The following is a 19776-nucleotide window of genomic DNA, read 5'->3' on the forward strand; positions in this document are numbered from 1 at the left end:
CCGTGATTTTCATTGTAATAGTATGTTACGGCCATAACCTTCCAAATTCGGAAAGGAAAATGCTGCCTTTGCTTAGCAATTTTCGAGTTTCATTGTGCAAATTACACTGTTAAAACAGAACTTCACCACACAGCGCGCTCCTAGCCAACCATCATACCGAACGATATCATTCTGTGTCGTGATTTGTTCAAAACAGGGGGGGAGGCGCCTATCTGGGACAAGATAATCTATCCTAGATAGGCGCCTCCTCCCATTTTCAACAAATCAGTGCACATAATGATATCATTCAGAATCATGGTTGGCTAGGAGCGTGCTGTGTGGTGAAGTTCTGTTTTAACAGTGTAGCTTAGTTAATACGTGACACGAATGCAACAACAACAACAACAACTTTATTACGAGATGATGAATGGGTAGTTTCATCGCCAGGGGCGATATTGCACGAAGTATTGCGCAAGTATTGCACGAATTGCGATATTTATTTATTTATTTATTTTACCCCAAGGGCCCTTACGGGCATTACATGGGGGGTGGGAAAAACAGTTAGTTACAGTACACAGAAACAGAAAAAGAAGTACAGTATACATACAGTTACAATTGAGAAATCAATACAGTATATAAGATATAAATAAAATACAGAACATTTGCATGATAAAAGTGCCCTGCATTGTACCCTATTGCTGGTGGTGATGCGGGGAATGAAATAATGTACCTCTTCACAATAACGATCGAAGACCTATATGGTATCCAGAAAGGTGAAGAGAGCTTTGAGAGCGTCGGTGGGCTGGATATGGCCAGGGACCAAGCAATTTTGTGAGAGAGAGGGGCGAGAGTCCAGCTCGTGAAGAGATCCGGAGGGTACGGTTCGGGAAGGTTAGTAGTGCGGGCAATGGAGAAGAATGTGCTCTAGATCTTCTACAGCACCGCAGTGACTGCATTGGGGAGAGTAAACGTGTCTCAAGCGGATACGCGCTGTAAAAGCCACGTCGAGGCGCATTCGACGAACTAATGCGGCATCTTGACGGAGAGGTATGTCGAGGCATGCGGAAAGCGAGCGCTGGATGACCTGTGCTCAGTACACTCTTAAAAATGAACTTCACCGCATAGCACGCTCCTAGCCAACCATCATCTCGAATGATATCGTTATCTGCCCTGATTTGTTGAAAACGGGAGGGTACGCCTTTTTTGTGACAATTATGAACAGCATAAGTGCCCAGAAAAGGCGTACGCCCTCCGTTTTCAACAAATCAGGGCAGATAACGATATCATTTGAGATGATGGTTGGCTAGGAGCGTGCTATGCGGTGAAGTTCATTTTTAAGAGTGTATGACTGGGGGGAGAATGTCAGCGGCAGAATGTCAGAATACAAACGGCCTCAATCTGTGGCAAAAGTCTGTATTAGTGTATGACAAGCAGTTTTATATTTTTTTTCAAGTAAATCTGCTATTTAGGAATTCAATGACATTCTCTCGTGGAACACCCTGCACAACTACCGTATTCGTTGCGTATTCGCTTCGCTCTGAATAAAGACCTCGTTGGGAGTTTAGTGCGGTTGTGGCTGTCTTTTTTTTCTGCGTCCTTTGTGTTTTTATTCCAGCACTCAGGATTTTGGCGTTTTTCACGTGACACTAGTCATTGTTTTTATACACTCTAAAAACAACGCTTCATCGCGTAGCACGCTTTATGCCAATCATTGCCACGAATGATAGGGTTATCGATTCTGATTCGAGGAGAGAGGGAGGCGTACGCCTGTTTGTGCCAATTTGCATATACGCACACTGTTAAAACAGAACTTCACCACATAGCACGCTTGTTGCCAACCACCATTCCGAATGATATCATTCTGTCACCTGATTTGTTGAAAACAGGAGGGGAAACTTGGAGGAGGAACTTGGACATGCATAATGCGTCCAAGCAGGAAACCTGCTAGGTGGAGAATTTCTGCTTGAACAGCGTATGTCCAAACTGACACAAAACCACGCACGGCCCCCTCTCTCTTCGAATCAGAAGCGATAACCAGAGGTCAGCGCGGTTATATAAATCTCGACCCGCACCCGCACGAAGTTTGATAGAACTACATGCACCCGCATCCGCGAGTTGTGCGCGTATAACCGCGCGGGTAAATGGCGTACGCCTCCCATTTTCAACAAATCAGGAAAGCGGGAGATATAATTCTGCATGCTGGTTCTAAACGTCCTTCGTGGCACCGGAAGTTGTGGGGAGGGGGGGGGGGTTATGTTTACCCGAGAATGTCACGTAAAACACTCCCGAAGTCTAGTCCTTTACGCTCGTCCATCGCGTAGGAGCTGTGTAAGAGAGAATGTCGTCCTCTTTTGTTTAGGGTTGAGGGCTGTCCTCCTCTTTTGGAGAATATGCCCAGTCATAGAAAACGACTAGGCGCGCTCGATGCATGGACACTGTGAACAAGCGCAGGAGCCCCCTGCTAATGTCGTGGTACGGCACCGCACTGCGGTGGATGCTGGGTAGAGCGGTTACCCACATGACCCGCCGGGGAAACGTGGCTTCTTCTACCCGCAGATTCGAAAGTTTCGCGAGTATACGCGGGTAATTGCGTTTCTACACGCACCTGCGCTGACCTCTAGCGATAACCTTATCATTAGTGGCAATTGAATGGAGCAGAAGGCCACTGACATGCTGGTACATGACTGCGAAAAGGACGATGCCCGAGACAATTGCCGAGATGTGCTTTGTGGTTCTTCCTTGTCTCGGATGTCGTCCTTTTTAGCATTCGTGGCAACGGTTGGTACAGAGTGTGCTTCTCGATGAAGTTCTTTTTTTTAGAGTGTATATCGTAACGCAACCATCGCTTTTTCTCCGACTTTCGGATTGTCACTTATTTGTAAAAAAAAAATTAACGAGGAAAAAACCGCATCGCGATGGCACACCCATGTGACAGATGACAAATCATCGTACGTCACCGTAAAACCGGAACCGGATATAAAAAGGTGTCTGGTTCTTCTTGAATAATGTTTGCTGTTTATTTGAAAAGAACGATGTTCTGCCGATTAACGTTTTGCCTGGGACGCGTAAGCGTACAATTATGAACAGCGTAAGTGTCACAAAAAAGGCGTACGCCTCTCGTTTTCAACAAATCAGGGCAGATAATGATATCATTCGAGATGATTGTTGGCTAGGAGCGTGCTATGCGGTGAAGTTCATTTTTAAGAGTGTAGCTTATATCCGAATATAACTCAATGCCAGTCGACTGCTCTGGACGCAGATGTCGAGGACGTCGGCCGACAGACGTAGTCTACATCAGAAATGCTTTCTCTCTATGTCATTCTGGAGAGTGAATATTTTTCACTGTCAACCCGTCCTTCAACATAATCGCTTCTCGATATATTCAGAGTAGGACGAAGACCTGTCATCTGCTACTGTGCGGTGTTCCTGGAAGTGTCCAGCATGGCTGTGTACCTGGCAACCAACATCTATGTCTTTATCATCATTCGGTTCTTCGTCGGCTCCACAACTCTCGCCATCTGCATAATTGCCTACGTTCTGCGTGAGTGTTGGATGCAGTGCCAATAGCAATATATGACATTACATGTACGAAAGAGACATAATACGAAAGCCAAAAACTGTATCAGACATCTAGTTTTTTGTTTTGTTTTTATCGTTGAGTTTTTTTGGATGTTGATTGGCTTTCGTGGTGCACTGTTAAAAGAGACATTGGGGGGGGGGGGGCACATCCATATAATTTATTTACCGAGCAATGTGAACATATACTCTAAAAACTGAACTTCACCTCATAGCACGCTCTGCGCCAACCATTGTCGGGAATGATAGGCTTATTACTTCTGATTCGAGGAGAGAGGGAGGCGTACGCCTTTTTGTGTCAATTACCATGTATCCAAATTGACACCAAAAGGCGTACACCCCCCTCTGTCTTCGAATCAGAAGCGATAAACCTATCATTTGTGGCAATGGTTGGCGCAGAGCGTGCTATGAGGTGAAGTTCAGTTTTTAGAGTGTACTACGTTCAGTAACTGTGGCGCTAAACATTTGCTTTGCGAAGCGCGTATTTCCCGAAACTTTTTTTTAAAGGTGCGCGCATCGCGCCGATCTTTCCCTATGCTCCTCCTGGCGTGTTGTGATGTCGGATCGTCGAGCACTTTTACTGGCTTGCGATAGTCTACTACTACGGCGTGGGAGCAGGACGATCGGTCAACGGGCACCGCCAAATACATCGAGGAAAATGCGAGAGAAAAAAAAAAAAGGAAACACGTGCATCACTATTCGCGGAACGCGTGACGAAGACTGAGAGACGAGGGAAGCAGTTTTCCTGACCTGCGAGATTGAAAGCTCTCCTGAGCACCAAGATTGCGCGTTGTTAGGATCTTTTTATGCGAATATGGATCCCTGCTTTATGTATATGTATTTCTGCTACTCCTAACGTATACTTTTTTCCCTCTCGAGTCCTCCCATGCGTTTTTTAAGAAAAGTTCACTACAGAACACGCTCGTAGCCAATATCGTTCTTTCTCCTGGTGTGTTTAAAAGGTGATGCCCTGTCACAACACGTTGCATTTTGCACTAAACGGGATGTGAAACTTTGATAGACGTGGTTCATTACATCGTGCAGATATTGTATGGCGCAATAGAGTGTCGAGGAAAACCAAATATTTTTCTGCGTGTCCTACCCAGCGAGGTATAAACCCTTGAACACACGTACTATCGTAAAGCTCTGACATCAGAACTCCGGCCGCTCCCATTGGTAGTCGTAAGCACGTGCACTCTCTCGCGCTTCCTCGCTGGCGTACACTCTTAAAAATGAACTTCACCGCATAGCACGCTCCTAGCCAACCATTATCTTGAATGATATCGTTATCTGTCCTGATTTGTTGAAAACGGGGGCGTACGCCTTTTCCGTGACAATTATGAACAGCATAAATGTCACAGAAAAGGCAGACGCCTCCCGTTTTCAACAAATCATGGCAGATAACGATCTCATTTGAGATGATGGTTGGCTAGGGACGTGCTATGCGGTGAAGTTCATTTTTAAGAGTGTAGCGCCCGACAAGAAGCCTGTGGACACGCCTACGTGCTGCGTAACGGGAATTATACTGAACACACATTTTTTTTCTTCAAAAATGGAGGAAATAACCACGGTGGGCTCAACAAAATAGTTAAGGTCAACGAACAGATGTCAAGTCGTTGAAAGCAGTGGTTTACCCAGAACCACAAGCACGGAGGGTGTTGGAAAAAATTGGGGAGGGGGGTCATTGTTATAGTGACGTCATTACAGCTGAACATATCATTACCGACATCTGCCTAAGGCTGAAATCGCAAGGGCACCCCCTGTAGGGTGTACGCAGGTGAAAAAGTTAGAGGGCTGTCACTGAACATTTGGGGGCGTTAGGGTGTGTGTGTGTGTGGGGGGGGGGGGGTGTCCTGGATAAGTCACTGCTTGGCAGTGCGCTGTGGATTCCACTGCTAAGCTTCTGTGTCGCACTGAGTCGCTCTCACATATACTGTGCTATTATTAACGTCGTATAAATTTCCTTGGTCATTGGACTCCACGGTATATATGACACTAACGCGCACTGCCACTAATACCATACACTGTTAAGACAGAACTTTACCACATAGCACGCTCCTACACTCTTAAAAATGAACTTCACCGCATAGCACGCTCTTAGCCAACCATTATCTCGAATGATATCGTTATCTGCCCTGATTTGTTGAAAATGGGGGGCGTACGCCTTTTCTGTGACAATTATGAACAGCATAAGTGTCACAGAAATGGCGTACGCCCCCCGTTTTCAACAAATCAGGGCAGATAACGATATCATTCGAGATAATGGTTGGCTAGGAGCGTGCTATGCGGTGAAGTTCATTTTTAAGAGTGTAGCCCACCATCATTCCGAATGATATCATTATGTGTCCTTATTTGCCGAAAATGGGAGGATGCGCCTATCTGGGACACATTATGCATGTCCCAGGTAGGCTCCTCCCCCTGTTTTGAACGAACCATGACACGGAATGATATCATTCGGAATGGTGGTTGGCTAGGAGCGTGCAATGTGGTAAAGTTCTATTTTAACAGTGCGGCCACACGGCAAACTTACTGCACTAAACGAAGTGGCAATAACTTCGCCTCCTAACCAACCATCATCTCGAATTACATCGTTCTCTCCTCTGATTTATTGAAGACAGAAAGTGTACACCCCTTTTTGTGACAATTTAGCGGGACATAATCGTAACAGAAAAGGCGTACGCCTCCTGTTTTCAACAAATCAGGGGAGATAACGATGTCATTTGAGATTGCTTGGTTAGGAGATGAAGTTACTGCCATTCCGTTTAATGTATTAAGTTTGCCGTGTGACTACACTCCTAGAAATGAACTTCATCGCATAGCACGCTCCTAAGCAACCACCGTCTCGAATGATATCGCTATCTGCCCTGATTTGTTAAAAACGGGAGGCGTACGCCCTTTTTGTGACATTTATGAACAGCAGCGTCACAAAAAGGCGTACGCCTCCCGTTTTCAACATATCAGGAAAGCGAAAGATAATAATTCTGCATTGTGCATGGTTCCGAGCGTCCCTAGTCGCGGAAGGACCGGAAGTCTTCGGGGCACCGGAAGTTGTGGCGAGGGCTTGTTTGTGTTTACCCAGCAACGTCATGTATAACGTAATTGTCGTATCGGCCTCTGTCGGCTGCCGGAGAGACCACGGCGTGCTAGGATCAGAGCTCTTGACGGAATACAGCTTTGCTAACCAGCTATTGCTAAAACTCAAGCAAAGTGCAAAAAAGAAACCTTGAGCTTGACGGCACGTGTTTGTCCTTTACGAGGAGGAGGAGGAGGAGTGTCGTTGGGAGGAACCCGAGAGGTCTGCCTGCCTGATTAGGCGGCATGTTTCTCGGGAAGGGAAAGGTGGTGGAGAGGAGGAGAGGAGAGGGTGAAGTGGAAGACCGAGCGGAATCCGCTCGAGGGGAGGATAGCTGCGTCCATGGGCCGACTTCAGGGGAACTGTGCCGGCATACGCCTATTACACATCTGAGGGAAACCCAGGAAAAACCCCAGACGGCACAGCCGGCCCGCGGATTCGAACCGCGGACCTCCCAGTCTCCAAGCGCACGCGTTACCGCTGCGCCACCGGAGCTGGTTGTCCTTTACGTGTCCTCAACCTCAAGGTTTTCTCGCACTATGAATCTTCACCAGCTTGCCGCCATCCGCTAGTTATCAAGCAAAGTGTCCAACATGCATACTAAATATGTTGTCTTTTTTTCTGCAAAACTCTCTTCTCGTAATTGGCTGTTATATAATGATTATTTAAGGATTATTTCGGTTGGTGGGCACTAATAAATAAATAAATACAAATGTGATGTTCACGTAAGCCAGATTTCGAGGTTACGTCTTCTTCATATTTCCGACAAATTTACGGAGCAAAGTATCGCGTTACTTCTTTTTCAATAACGCTAGCGGTACTGCGTTACTTCAAAAAAGAAGTATCGATGGCGGTATTTCGATACTTTTTACTCAAGTAACGGCGTCGCTATCGCGATACCATATTTCGGTAACGGGTACAACGTTGCACAGTGCTGACGACGGCGGAGCAAACGCGAACTTGCGAAGCTAAGAAGTCGCGAGGAACGCGCCGTACACGCTAAAAACTGAACTTCACCGCATAGCACGTCCAGCGCCAACCATTGCGACGAATGATAGGATTGTCGCCTCTGATTCGAAGAGAGAGGGAGGCGTACGCCTTTTTGTGTCAATTATCATATATCCAAATTGGCACAAAAAGGCGTACGCCCCCCTCTGTCTTCGAATCAGGAGCGAAAACCCTATCAAACGGGGCAATGGTTGGCGCAGAGCGTGCTATGTGGTGAAGTTCATTTTTAAGAGTGTAGGAGAAGCAAGGACGAGGTCATTGTCACTTCGACGTTCCATACGAAATGTTTTGCTTGACGGTTCCCGAAGATGGTGGGTTCATACTACACTCTTAAAAATGTACTTCACCGCATAGCACGCTCCTAGCCAACCATCATCTCAAATGAGATTGTTATCTGCCCTGATTTGTTGAAAACGAGAGGCGTACGCCTTTTTTTGTGACACTTATGCTGTTCATAATTGTCACAGAAAAGGCGTACACCTCCTGTTTTCAACAAATCAGGGCAGATAACGAAATCATTCGAGACGATGGTTGGCTAGGAACGTGCTACGCGGTGAAGTTCATTTTTAAGAGTGTAGGCGGTAAAAGAACATACGCTCCATGCACTTTCCACACTCTTAGAAATGAACTTCACCGCATAGCACGCTCCTTGGCCAACCATCGCCTCGAATGATATCATTATCTGCCTTGATTTGTTGAAAACGGGAGGCGTACGCCTTTTTTGTGACAATTATGAACAGCATAAGTGTCACAAAAAGGCGTACGCCTCCCGTTTTCAACGAATCAGGGCAGATAACGATATCATTCGAGGTGATGGTTGGCTAGGAGCGTGCTATGGGGTGAAGTTCATTTTTAAGAGTGCACGTTGCTTTAAGGACACGTTAGACAGTATATCATCAATAAAATGCATGTAAATTTTCAGTGATGGAGGTGGTCTCGACAGAAGAGCGTGGCGTGTACGGCGTCAATGTTCAATACGGCTTCTCCGTGGGCGTCATGACAGCAAGCCTGGTTGGAGACTTCAAGCTCGGCTGGCGTACCTATCAGCTGATTAATATGTTGCCCGCGACGACGCTCCTCATGGCTGTTCCGTAAGAGTGCATCACGTGGCAGTATACTTGAAATGAATAAGGATGCGGACTAGCGTGAATTAGCACTGCATGTTAAATTTCTACTATTCCCATTTCGCCTAATGCTTTTTAGCGGATTAGCGCTTTTTAGCGGATTTAGCGGATCACCCTTAGCAGCACTCTTAAAAATGAACTTCACCGCATAGCACACTCCTAGCCAACTATAATCTCGAATGATATCGTTATCTGCCCTGATTTGTTGAAAATGGTAGGCGTACGCCTTTTTTGTGACAATTATGAACCGCATAAGTGTCACAAAAAAGGCGCACGCCTCCCGTTTTCAACAAATCAGGGCAGATAACGATATCATTCGAGATTATGGTTGGCTAGGAGCGTGCTATGCGGTGAAGTTCATTTTTAAGAGTGAGGTTCACCGACTTCGAACTCCACGAGGTCCCATTTGCCCTAATATATGTTGCAGCCAGTCCCACTTCGCCTCCTGATCCATGTCACGTGAGGAAAGAAGGCGGTCCCCTGTCATGCTGCTAAGAATAACTTTCGCATCTTCACAAAACTTTTACAACCTTGTTGTTTCTTGTGCAAGCATAAACAAGGTGTCTCAGTTCAATCCCCGTGCTAAATAATTCGCGAACGTGTGCACCAACCGAAGGACTTTCTTTTTTACAAGTGTCTGTCCGATACCGCCTACAGGCTGCGAACCGTGTGACTGAGTGGGAGGCGCTCATTATTTAAATAAAAATTCAAATGAGATTTTTGAGAAACATAACTTCTAAAGCAGGGCGCAGTCGGCATTAAAATGGGTATTACCCCTTTTGGGACCTTCGGTGGACACCTTTCAAAGAAAAATCTGCCACCAAAGCGGGTCATTTGTTGCAGCAATTAATTAGTTTCGGTTTACATATTTTTGTCGCAGCTGGTAGCGGTAAAGCGCAAAAGGACGCTCTTCCACTCCAATGAATTACGTGTCCTAGCTTGCTTCGCAACGGGGAGTGCTGAAGAAAAAGTGACAGCGTCAGGCAGTCCCCACGCCAGTCCCCACCCGGCTTACCTGACTGATATGCGCTCTTTCTCCGTTATATGATCGCACGGACGAAACACAGTTAATCACCTAGTACACTCTTAGAAATGAACTTCACCGCGTAGCACGCTCCTAGCCAACCATCACCCCGAATGACAACGTTCTCGCCCTAGATTTGTTGAAAACGGGAGGAGGAGCCTATTTTGTGCCCATTATGCATGGCACAAAATAGGCTCCTCCTCCCATTTTCAACAAATCTAGGGCGAGAACGTTGTCATTCGGGGTGATGGTTGGCTAAGAGCCTGCTATGTGGTGAAGTTCATTTTTAATGTAGTACTTGAATCGACCTTAGGTAATAAATGTGCCGTGCTGTCCAAGTGTGCCACGCACCCCTCCCGTATTCCGCTCCAGAAAACCTCTGGATCCACCATTTGAGTCTTTCTGCTTGCCGATAATTTGGAATTTTTGTCGCTGTCTATCAATGCACCTTTGGAGAAAGCCGCGCAGACCTACAAGTCAGCAGCGCAAGGCGCCCCGGGTTCTTTGGAAGACGCTCCTTTCTGGTCTGCGTGTCTTCTTCTTCTTTTTTTTTTTTTTTCATCCTGACAGATCAGAGCACAGATCTGCTGCTCCAACTTCCCATGATGCCGCGGACGCCACCGCTGGCGCTTACTTTTCTCATATTCCCGAGACAATATGACAAGATGGCAATTTATTGAGCCCTGAACCGGTAATCCAGAAGATGTGGGTTCGAGTCCTACAGCCTGGCTAACCTTTGCAATGACTTCCTTCTTTCAACACTAGGCCGAGTTCTGATTATCTGGTCCAAGTTAAGTGATTACAGAAGCATGTGTGTAATCAACTAACCATGCATTCACTTGTGAAACTTTAATTTTTTTTATTTTTTTTTTGCCGTTAATGAGATTCGAGTAAGCATCCCAATATCCTGTCGTACCCCGAAAGTTAATCCTATGGCTGACCAGGCTAAACTCATAATGGGGAGAGAGAGAAATAGATGTGCCACCGGAATGACAGGGAAAGGGGACGAAGAGGACAACACATTGAGAAGGTGTTGTCCTTTTCGTCCCCTTTTCCTGTTCCGGCATTCCGTTGCCATGTACCAGCTCCCCCCTCTGCCTCTGAATTGATTCATTCATGTTCATTGGGTAATGGCGTAACGGTTTCTGCCCTTACCTTCAACTGTGTCCCACCCACAGGGATGCCTGCAGCCGGCGTTTTTGTACTCATGGGTACGCTTGCGGCGAAATCCCTATATCTTCGCTGTTCATTTATAGGCAATATATAGTTCATATGTATAGGTTCATATATATACAGGGTGTCCACGCTAAGTGTGAACAGATTTTTTAAAAATCACTTTTTCCGAGATGAAATCAATTCAAGCTACGAAGTTGCTCCAATGAGAACATCTGATCTCTTCGGTCACCAGATACCAAACCGTTTTCAGAACAAAAATCCGTTCGGTAGATCGTCCGCAAAAAAATTGTGAAGGAACGCCATTTTTTTTCTTTATTTGGTTTATTGCGCATCTTCAAAGAAGCGGCTTTCCTTTACCCCCAGTGTGAGAGAGTGAAAGAGCACAGTGCCGCCTCATGCGTCGAAGATTAGCTTTAACTTGCGGAAACAAAACAAAAACACAAATCTATCGGGTGACTCTATCGCGACTGCCCTTATCTTGGGCTGCATTTTCTGTTTTCTTTTAATCTTTTTCCAGGACGCAAGAGGCGATAGTGTGCTCTTTCATCCTCTCGTATTGGGGGCGAAGGAAAGACGTGTCTCTAGAGATGCGCAATGAATAAAATAAAGAAGAAAATGGCGTTCCTTTACGAATTTTTTGCGGACTATCTATCGAACGGATTTTTGTTCTGAAAACGGCTTTGGTATCTGGTGACCGAAGAGATCAGATGTTCTCGTTGGAGCAACTTCGTAGCTTTTATAATTAAAAAGTTAATTATTGAAAGTTAATTAAGACATTGCCTTAGGAGTCTGTTAATGCCCCCCTAGGGAGTGCCCTTCAGCATATGCTATATTGCAATTGATTTCATCTCGGAAAAAGTGATTGATATGTTTTTAAAAAATCTGTTCACACTTAGCGTGGACACCCTGTATACAGGTTCATATAGGCAGTTCTGTTATAGGCCATCATTTTTCGATCACATCATTTTGTCTGTGCGTTTGTTTGTTTGTTTGTTTGTAAGAAAAAAAAACAAGGGGAAATTGAACTCGTCTCCCGACTTGTTCTGCTACTCCTAACAAAAACCCCACCCCACCCCCCAAAACTACTTCCCAGGTGCTCTACTCGCAAGTTTGCTATTCACTGTTCAGAAGTCCACTATCCACATGTTCACTAGAAGTCCACAATTAAACACTATTCACAATTATCCCAAGATCATGCACACAGGATGCTAGAAGGTTGTATCCATCCCACAGCTCTGGACAAATTTCACAAGTGCCGCCAAGGCAGCATCCCTCGTGTTCGTTGCCCAAAGTCCCAACACCTTCACTATATCGAAGACCCATCATTTTGTCATCATTGTTTGTCATCATTTTGTCTGTCGTAGAAATCGCGTTCAATATAGCTTCTAAGCCGAAGTATGATGCAATAGTAAACGGACGGTATTGCGTGGTTGCATGCATATTGCATCAGCCTTCTAGGTAATGGACACGTGACTCCCTCCTCTCATGCGGTCTCGCGTCCCGCCGCATTGAATGTCGCTATGTGGCAATGTCTGAAGCGAAGGACAGCGTCAAGCACCGTGCAGTCATCGAATTTTCGATAAAAGCGGAAGCAGCGCCGCCAAGTGTTCATGAGAGCATAAAGAATGTATACAAGGACTGCGCACCGGTCCGTCATGCGACTGTAAGGTGGGCAGCTCTGTTTAGCCAGGGCAGAGGGTCTTTGGAAGGCGACCCACGTGCAGGTCGCCCAGTTAGAGTCACTACTGCGGAAATGTGCCGCAAAACGGATGACATGTACGTGGTTAGGATCGATAGGTATGAGACGACTCTTCAGGTTGCTACGGCCTACGGAATTGGGCATTACTACTGGGTCCACAGAAAAGACCTTGCACGGAAATTTGGGTGTACTTTGTGCGTTGGTAACTGAAATGTCGACACCTTACTCGAATGCAATGACGTCATCAAATCCATAACGGCAAACCTGAGCGGGACAAAAACGCAATGACTTCACAACACAGAAGCTCAAACCAGCTTGCCTGTGTCTACGCAATTCTATTTGTCATAGAATGTTAGCAATGATGAACGCTGATGATGATGGCTGCTTTTACGGACGGTGGGTGCCTTGGGATGAAAGCTGGATTGGCCGCTGGGACCCCGAGAGCAAGCAAGTGACCATGGCTCGGAGGCACAAGAATTCCCCTCCGCCCGTAACGTTCGAGATAGCCTCTGCGAGGCAGATCATGGCGACATCTTTGGGGGGCATAAGCTATAGATTGTGTTCTGCTTATTCATTATCTGTCACCGGAAACTGCACCCAAAAGCAGCGGCATGGCCGAGCTGGTTAAGACGTCCCGCTCGTTGCTGACATCCAAGGTCGTGCTGAAGACTGGGAGGTGCTGGGTTCGAATCCTACCACCGGCTATACGCTTCCTGAGGTTTTCCCTGGATTTTCCGTTAACTTTCGAGACGAATCTCGACACAGTTCCCCCCCCGAAGTCGGCACAGGACGCATACTAATCCCCTCCTGTCCCCCACTCCTTCCTGCTGTCCTCTCTTCATCTGTCCACGTCTGTATACGCCGTCCATAGCCACAGTTGCTTCGCGGCGCTAACACGGAACAACAAAAAGTGTGCCCATGGGCACGCTCGGGTGCGTGAAGCCACGAAAGAAAAGCGACGGTTAAAACGTGAGCACGAAATTTTGCTGCTTCATGATATAATGCCCCAGCACACACGTCCCACGCTGTACAAGACGCGCGCTCTACGGGAATTCAGTTCGAAGGCCCCATCCACCCATCCTGCTCTCCGGATCCTTGCCCCACTGACCTGGAAAGAACACTTCCGAGGACACGAGGACAACGATATCGCGATCATGAGGAACTTAGGCAAATTAACACTATTTACAGGGACCGGACAAAACATGCTTCCCTTTAGGTATGAGAGAACTTCGAAAGTGATGTGCGTTCTGCATTGGCATTGACGTTCGACGGGGGGGGGGGGGGGGGGAATGTGTTCTTGGTCCCGACAGTTCCCGCTTCTATGTTAGGCTCAGAATCTAATTATTGAATGACCCTCGAATATTAGGCTAAAAATGAAACAAGCACATTGCAGTCAACACGCACGCACGGGTAGGTTGATGGGCACGTATGCGCTCGAACCTTTCACAAACAAGTATGTCAGATTGGCTGAAGAAGAAGAAGGAAAAACCTCTCCTGCCGTCTCCTTTTTATTTTTATTTTTTTTCGCGGTAATTCTTTAGCATTCATGTAGCAACTAGCCCAACAGCCCACGCTTCTCAATGAGTACATCGCATCGGCAGAGTGAGTCTTTAGTGCCAGTATTGTTATGGCACTTTCGGAGTGGTCAGCAGCGGGACGCTTCACTTGGGCGTCCGCTTATTTTATTGCTAGTATAAATATGATTATGGTAATATGCTATGATAGTAGGATGAATATGATTACTACGGTCGAAAGGAGTCAGAAAACGACGAACAGACACAGGAATCGCTTTGTAAACGAAAAATATGGTCGCTGGCAACGGGCGCAGCCATTTTGCTTATCACGCGTTTGTTGACGTTTGCAATGGCGTACGACTAGAATGCGTTGGGTTTGCCCTTCACGCAATTGTCTATGAACCGATATGATAGCTTGTAGTTAGACAACGATATCGTCGTGAATCGACCCCAATGATCAGACCTATAGCGCAGTAATATTAGGGCTTGTTGCTCTTCAATGACACGTCATTTTTTTTTTTTTTTTATGTAACGTCGGGGTCTGTTCGACTGATTTTTGATTGGGGGAATCGGTTCTCCTTATTCATTTGTTCCAGGTTCGTACCAGAGTCTCCGCGGTGGCTTCTTTCGAGTATGGACATGGTCACCCCGACGCAGGTCATTCGTCATGCGGGTCGCTCAGACAGTGCAAATGCGCCCGAGATCTGCCAGCCCGCTGAGAAGGAGGGCGGACCGCCCAAGTCGTTGGCCGATTCCGTTAAGGAGGTAAGGCTAATTTGGAAGAAGAGCTTCAGGTATAACGGATAATTCTCTGTCGACGCGATGCTACGTAGACAGTCCTGCAGGTTTCCCTGTAGGACTATGGGTCAAGCGGCCTCCCGCAGGTGACCTACAGATACCTGTATAGTACTAGCTATGTGAGAACTGTGGCACATGGAACCCACAGGCGTACGTGTTGGACCATCAGGGTTCCTGGGGGAGCTCTGTGGACCTCTGTGGACCTCTGGACGGGGCCAGCTCCAATTTAACGCCAGTGAATGTAACGGATGGCCGTTTTATAGACGAAGCTATATTGCAAGTTTTATAGCAAAGGGGGTCAAAAAAGACACTGAGAATATCGGCACCGCGAATACCAAAAGTAAAAAAATACCAAAAGTCCACAAAAAAGTCCAATACAAAAAAAAATACCAAAAGTCAAAAGTCAAGGCTTAGCGTTTGTACCAAAATCAACGTAGATCAACCAAGATGAAGCAGCGTAGTAGCTTATATGTATAGGTGGAACACGGGTTTTGGGCCGATTGCCTCCCTTTTTAAATAATGTTAGCAGTGGCAAAACAAGGGAACGGCTAGCGCTTGAAAAGTGCTTTAATTGTCGCCAAAGTATGACGTAATATGCAACCGATGGCTCCGAAATATGGCAAAATATATACAACCGTCATATTATATATAACGATCAGATTGCAGAAAGAAATATGAATATAGTCCAGAGGCCGGGAGTAGGCATGTTTAATAAATTCAGCGCACCGGCAAGCAACACAGTAAACAACATTAGACTTGACGTTTCGGGTCCCACACTCTTAAAAATAAACTTCACCGCATAGCACGCTCTTAGCCAACCATTATCTCGAATGATATCGTTATCTGCCCTGATTTGTTGAAAATGGGGGGCGTACGCCTTTTCTGTGACAATTATGAACAGCATAAGTGTCACAGAAATGGCGTACGCCCCCCGTTTTCAACAAATCAGGGCAGATAACGATATCATTCGAGATAATGGTTGGCTAGGAGCGTGCTATGCGGTGAAGTTCATTTTTAAGAGTGCATACGGGTCCCATCATCAGAAGTGAGCCATCACAGTGAGTTTCACCACATAGCACGAACCTAGCCAACCATCATTCCGAATGACAACGTTCTCGTCCCTGATTTGTTGAAAACGTGAGGCGGAGCCTATTTTGTGACACTTATGCTGTTTATAATTGTCACAAAAAAGGCGTACGCCTCCTGTTGTCAGCAAATCAGGGAAGATAACGATATCATTCGAGATTATGGTTTGCTAGGAGCGTGCTATGTGGTGAAGTTCATTTCTAAGAGTGTATCCGGTACTGCTTATTTATGTACTAGTGGGGTGTAACAGTCTGGGAGAGGGACAGGGTGCTTGTTGATCGTATCTTTTGTTTGCTCTATGTACCAGGATTCGAGATGTTTCCGTATACACCCCACTTGGTTAACCAAGTACGTCAAGACCCGAAACGTCAAGTCTAATGCTGTTTACTGTGTTGCTTGCCGGTGCGCTGAATTTATTAAACAGGAAGAAATATGCCGAAATATGCAAATATATCACGCGCGAAACACTGTAGAATTGTGTCGTTCTGATTGGTAACGTGTGGAGAAACTAGGGCATGTGTTAGAACGCATGAAAAAAATATGTGTTTTGCATGATCTCCAGGGCCCTTGTTATGATCAATAGGCGTGTGATGGTTCTTTATGTTGCTACGGAACTTGGCATTAGTACGGGGTCTGTAGAAAATATCTTGCACGAACATTTGGGTATGTCCAAGGTCCGTTCGCGTTGGGTGGTAATATCTGCTTATACGGGCGGATGGTGACTGGGAATGAAACCTCGGTCTACCACTGGGATCCATCCCAAGATAATTCTCTTCCGCCTGCAAGACAACCTCTGCGGGAGACATATCATAGCGACATTTTTATGAGGATGGTGTTCCACTCATTGATTACCTACTATACCCAAATACGACAAGAGGTGCCTATTATGCCAAAGTGCTGGTTCGGTTTTGCGAAGCCATCCAAAGAAAAGTGCCAGGGAAAATTGAGCAATGAAAATGTTGCTGCTTTTGGTCTTTGCCTTTGCTTTGCTCGCACTTTGATTATTAGTTTCCTGTAGTTTTATTGCTCTATATGTTCACTTGCTTGTAATATCCGGTGCATTTTGTCTGTCCCTCTGCTCATGTAACGCCCTCTCAGGTGTACCGCATTCAGGCGGCCTGTCACGTGCCTACACTCTTAAAAATGAACTTCACCACAAAGCACGCTCCTAGCCAACCATCATCCCGAATGACAACGTTCTCGCCCCTGATTTGTTGAAAACGGGAGGAGGAGCCTATTGTGTGCCGTGCATAATGGCCACAAAATAGGCTCCTCCTCCCGTTTTCAACAAATCAGGGGCGATAACGTTGTCATTCGGGATGATGGTTGGCTAGGAGCGTGCTATGTGGTGAAGTTCATTTCTAAGAGTGTATAGCGCGCTCTTGTCTATGTCGCGCCTTGAAATATGCCTCACCATAGAGATCACTTCATGGACCGTATCTCGTGTGCTAATCTGATGCGTCCCGTATGGCAGAATCCTTTTAAATGGTGAGTTTCGCACAAGTAGGGTAATTTCGAAAGGTCACAAAGTTTCATCCGCCGGCGATACTCAACGACCGGCGAGAGAAATTACGGGCCCCGGGGATGGGCCATGTCCGAGCCCTTACCCCACGTCTGCATAACTTAGTGCGGGTCCCTAGCGAGGTCCGAGACCCGAGGCGCGATCACCTGGCTACCCCACCCTCTCGCCGGCCATGGCGATGTACTGCACCTCATTGCACGCGAAAAATAGCCGGACATTTCGGATAAGGGTTAATGCGGGAGCTCAGCCGCAGGCTACGAACTCACATGAAGGTCGACACGGCGTATCGGTCCGCTCGATCACGCCGCATATTAGCGCACTCGCCGGATAACATCATACGTGCAGCCAGAGCATGGGTTATTTTGCCGATCTGCGGATCAGACGATGGTGATCGCGAGTTTCGCGATCCGAAATGCCGAGCTATGGCCACCGCACTGCGGAAAGTAACCGAGAGCATACGGCGGATGTTGGGGAATGTTGCTCTTCTGTGGGAAGCTAAGACGCTCTTAGTAATTAAATTTGATTACTTGATTGATTGATTTGTTGATTTTATTTACTTCAAAGGCCCTCAATGGAGGTTTTACATAAAGGGGGCAGCTGCCACAAATAATACACACAGATTCGTAAAGGCTACGGGAATAAAATACAAGAAAACGTAAACAACAACAACAAACCCAATTCAATCTCCACGAAATAAATCACTGGACTTGGATATAAATATTGGTAGCCTATGCTCTTGGAAATGAGGAAAAGGGGGAGGAGGGTAATGGCAGGATCGGCTTGCCGTTGTTGGCCACGGAGAAGTGGGCGTCGTCACGACTATAGCAAAAAAAAAGAAAAAGAAAAAGAAGAAGAAATGAACTTCACCGTATAGCACTCTCCTAGCCAACCATGCATCATCTCGAATGATATCGTTATCTTCCCTGACTTGTTGAAATCTGGAGGTGGGCGCCTTTTGTGCGACAATTATGAACAGCATAAGTGTCACAGAACAGGCGTACGCCTGCCGTTTTCAACAAATCAGGGCAGATAGTGATATCATTCGATATGATGGTTGGCTAGGAGAGTGCTATGTGGTGAAGTTCATTTCTAAAAAAAGCACGTTCAGAGACAACATGAGGAGGACGTTTGTTCCAGTTCGATATCATGAATTGATGTGGTGAGCAAAGGCAGTTGATTGACTGGTTGATTAATTATGTAAAAGTAAAAAATAAGTTTATTTAATAAACATAGTCTTTTGTGGCAAGAAACGAGAAATGACCAGAAATAATACATTTAACGAGAATGTAACAACATTCGTAACATGTAACATAACGGCGGTATACACGCTGATTTCACAGCGATGGCATAGAGATACAAGAGAATGCATTCTCCGTACGGTGACTAGTTGACTAGTTTGTCCTTCAGACCAAATGATCTATACTGCTCTCCCTGTTTCACTTGGTGCTATCAGAAGAGTGCGTATAATAACCCGTTATGGCTAGGCGAAGTGGTGAATCCGCTTCCATAGTCTCTCGCCTACACAACCTTATGGCGAATTCGGGTGGTCATTTCGTAGCAACTTTTTTTTCCAGGTCTCGAGCAGTCATGTTCGCTTGGTCAAAATGAAGCAATCTCGCATGTTCGCGTGGGGCTTTCCGAGACCTCGGAATTTCCTAGCTAGCACTTTTTTTGCCCGGTCTCAAAACGGTCGAGCAGCAGATTGCTCAACTGTATCCGGTGTCGTCACATCCGCACTGCAACGGTGGCGAGTGCCCTCATTGGCCCGCATGTTGAAATCACGTGGTTTAGCAGACGACAGAACTCGAAGACGGGCGTCCGCGACGCCCCTAGCGTGATCCAAGTACCCAAAAACCGCTAGATTCCGAGCAATCGTGTTCGGGTGGCAACGGTCACGTGATTCAGCTCGGTCGCCGACCTAGCAATTTCCAAGCGCTCGGCCGTGTTGCTACGAAATGACCACCCGAACTCGCTATTAGTCTGGCCACAGCTGGAATATGCCTCTACAATTTCGAACCCATCCCAACATCTCTTAATCGACAAGATAGAAACTGTGCTGAACAGAGCAGCGCGGTTCATTGCTCGCGATTATCATCCTTTTTCCAGCGTCTCAGGCATGAAAGCCCAACTCTCTCTTACTCATTTGACGACCAGACGAAAGGTATCAGGCTTGGCGTTCTTTCATAAGCTCCTATAT

At 46.4% G+C, this 19776-nt stretch overlaps 1 protein-coding gene across 3 annotated transcripts in view; it reads left to right on the forward strand.

The window, feature by feature from the left end:
• LOC135399591 (solute carrier family 22 member 7-like) overlaps window positions 1-19776 on the forward strand; it is a 74582-nt gene that overhangs the window by 19580 nt on the left and 35226 nt on the right. For all 3 annotated transcript variants that reach the window (XM_064631318.1, XM_064631317.1, XM_064631319.1), the window contains exons 4-6: window positions 3366-3520; window positions 8559-8727; window positions 14770-14938. In XM_064631318.1, the coding sequence (XP_064487388.1) occupies window positions 3366-3520; window positions 8559-8727; window positions 14770-14938 (493 nt within the window). The remainder of the gene's footprint in view (window positions 1-3365; window positions 3521-8558; window positions 8728-14769; window positions 14939-19776) is intronic.

The sequence above is a fragment of the Ornithodoros turicata genome, chromosome 7 (assembly GCF_037126465.1).
Source record: "Ornithodoros turicata isolate Travis chromosome 7, ASM3712646v1, whole genome shotgun sequence".
Classification (NCBI taxonomy): domain Eukaryota; kingdom Metazoa; phylum Arthropoda; class Arachnida; order Ixodida; family Argasidae; genus Ornithodoros; species Ornithodoros turicata.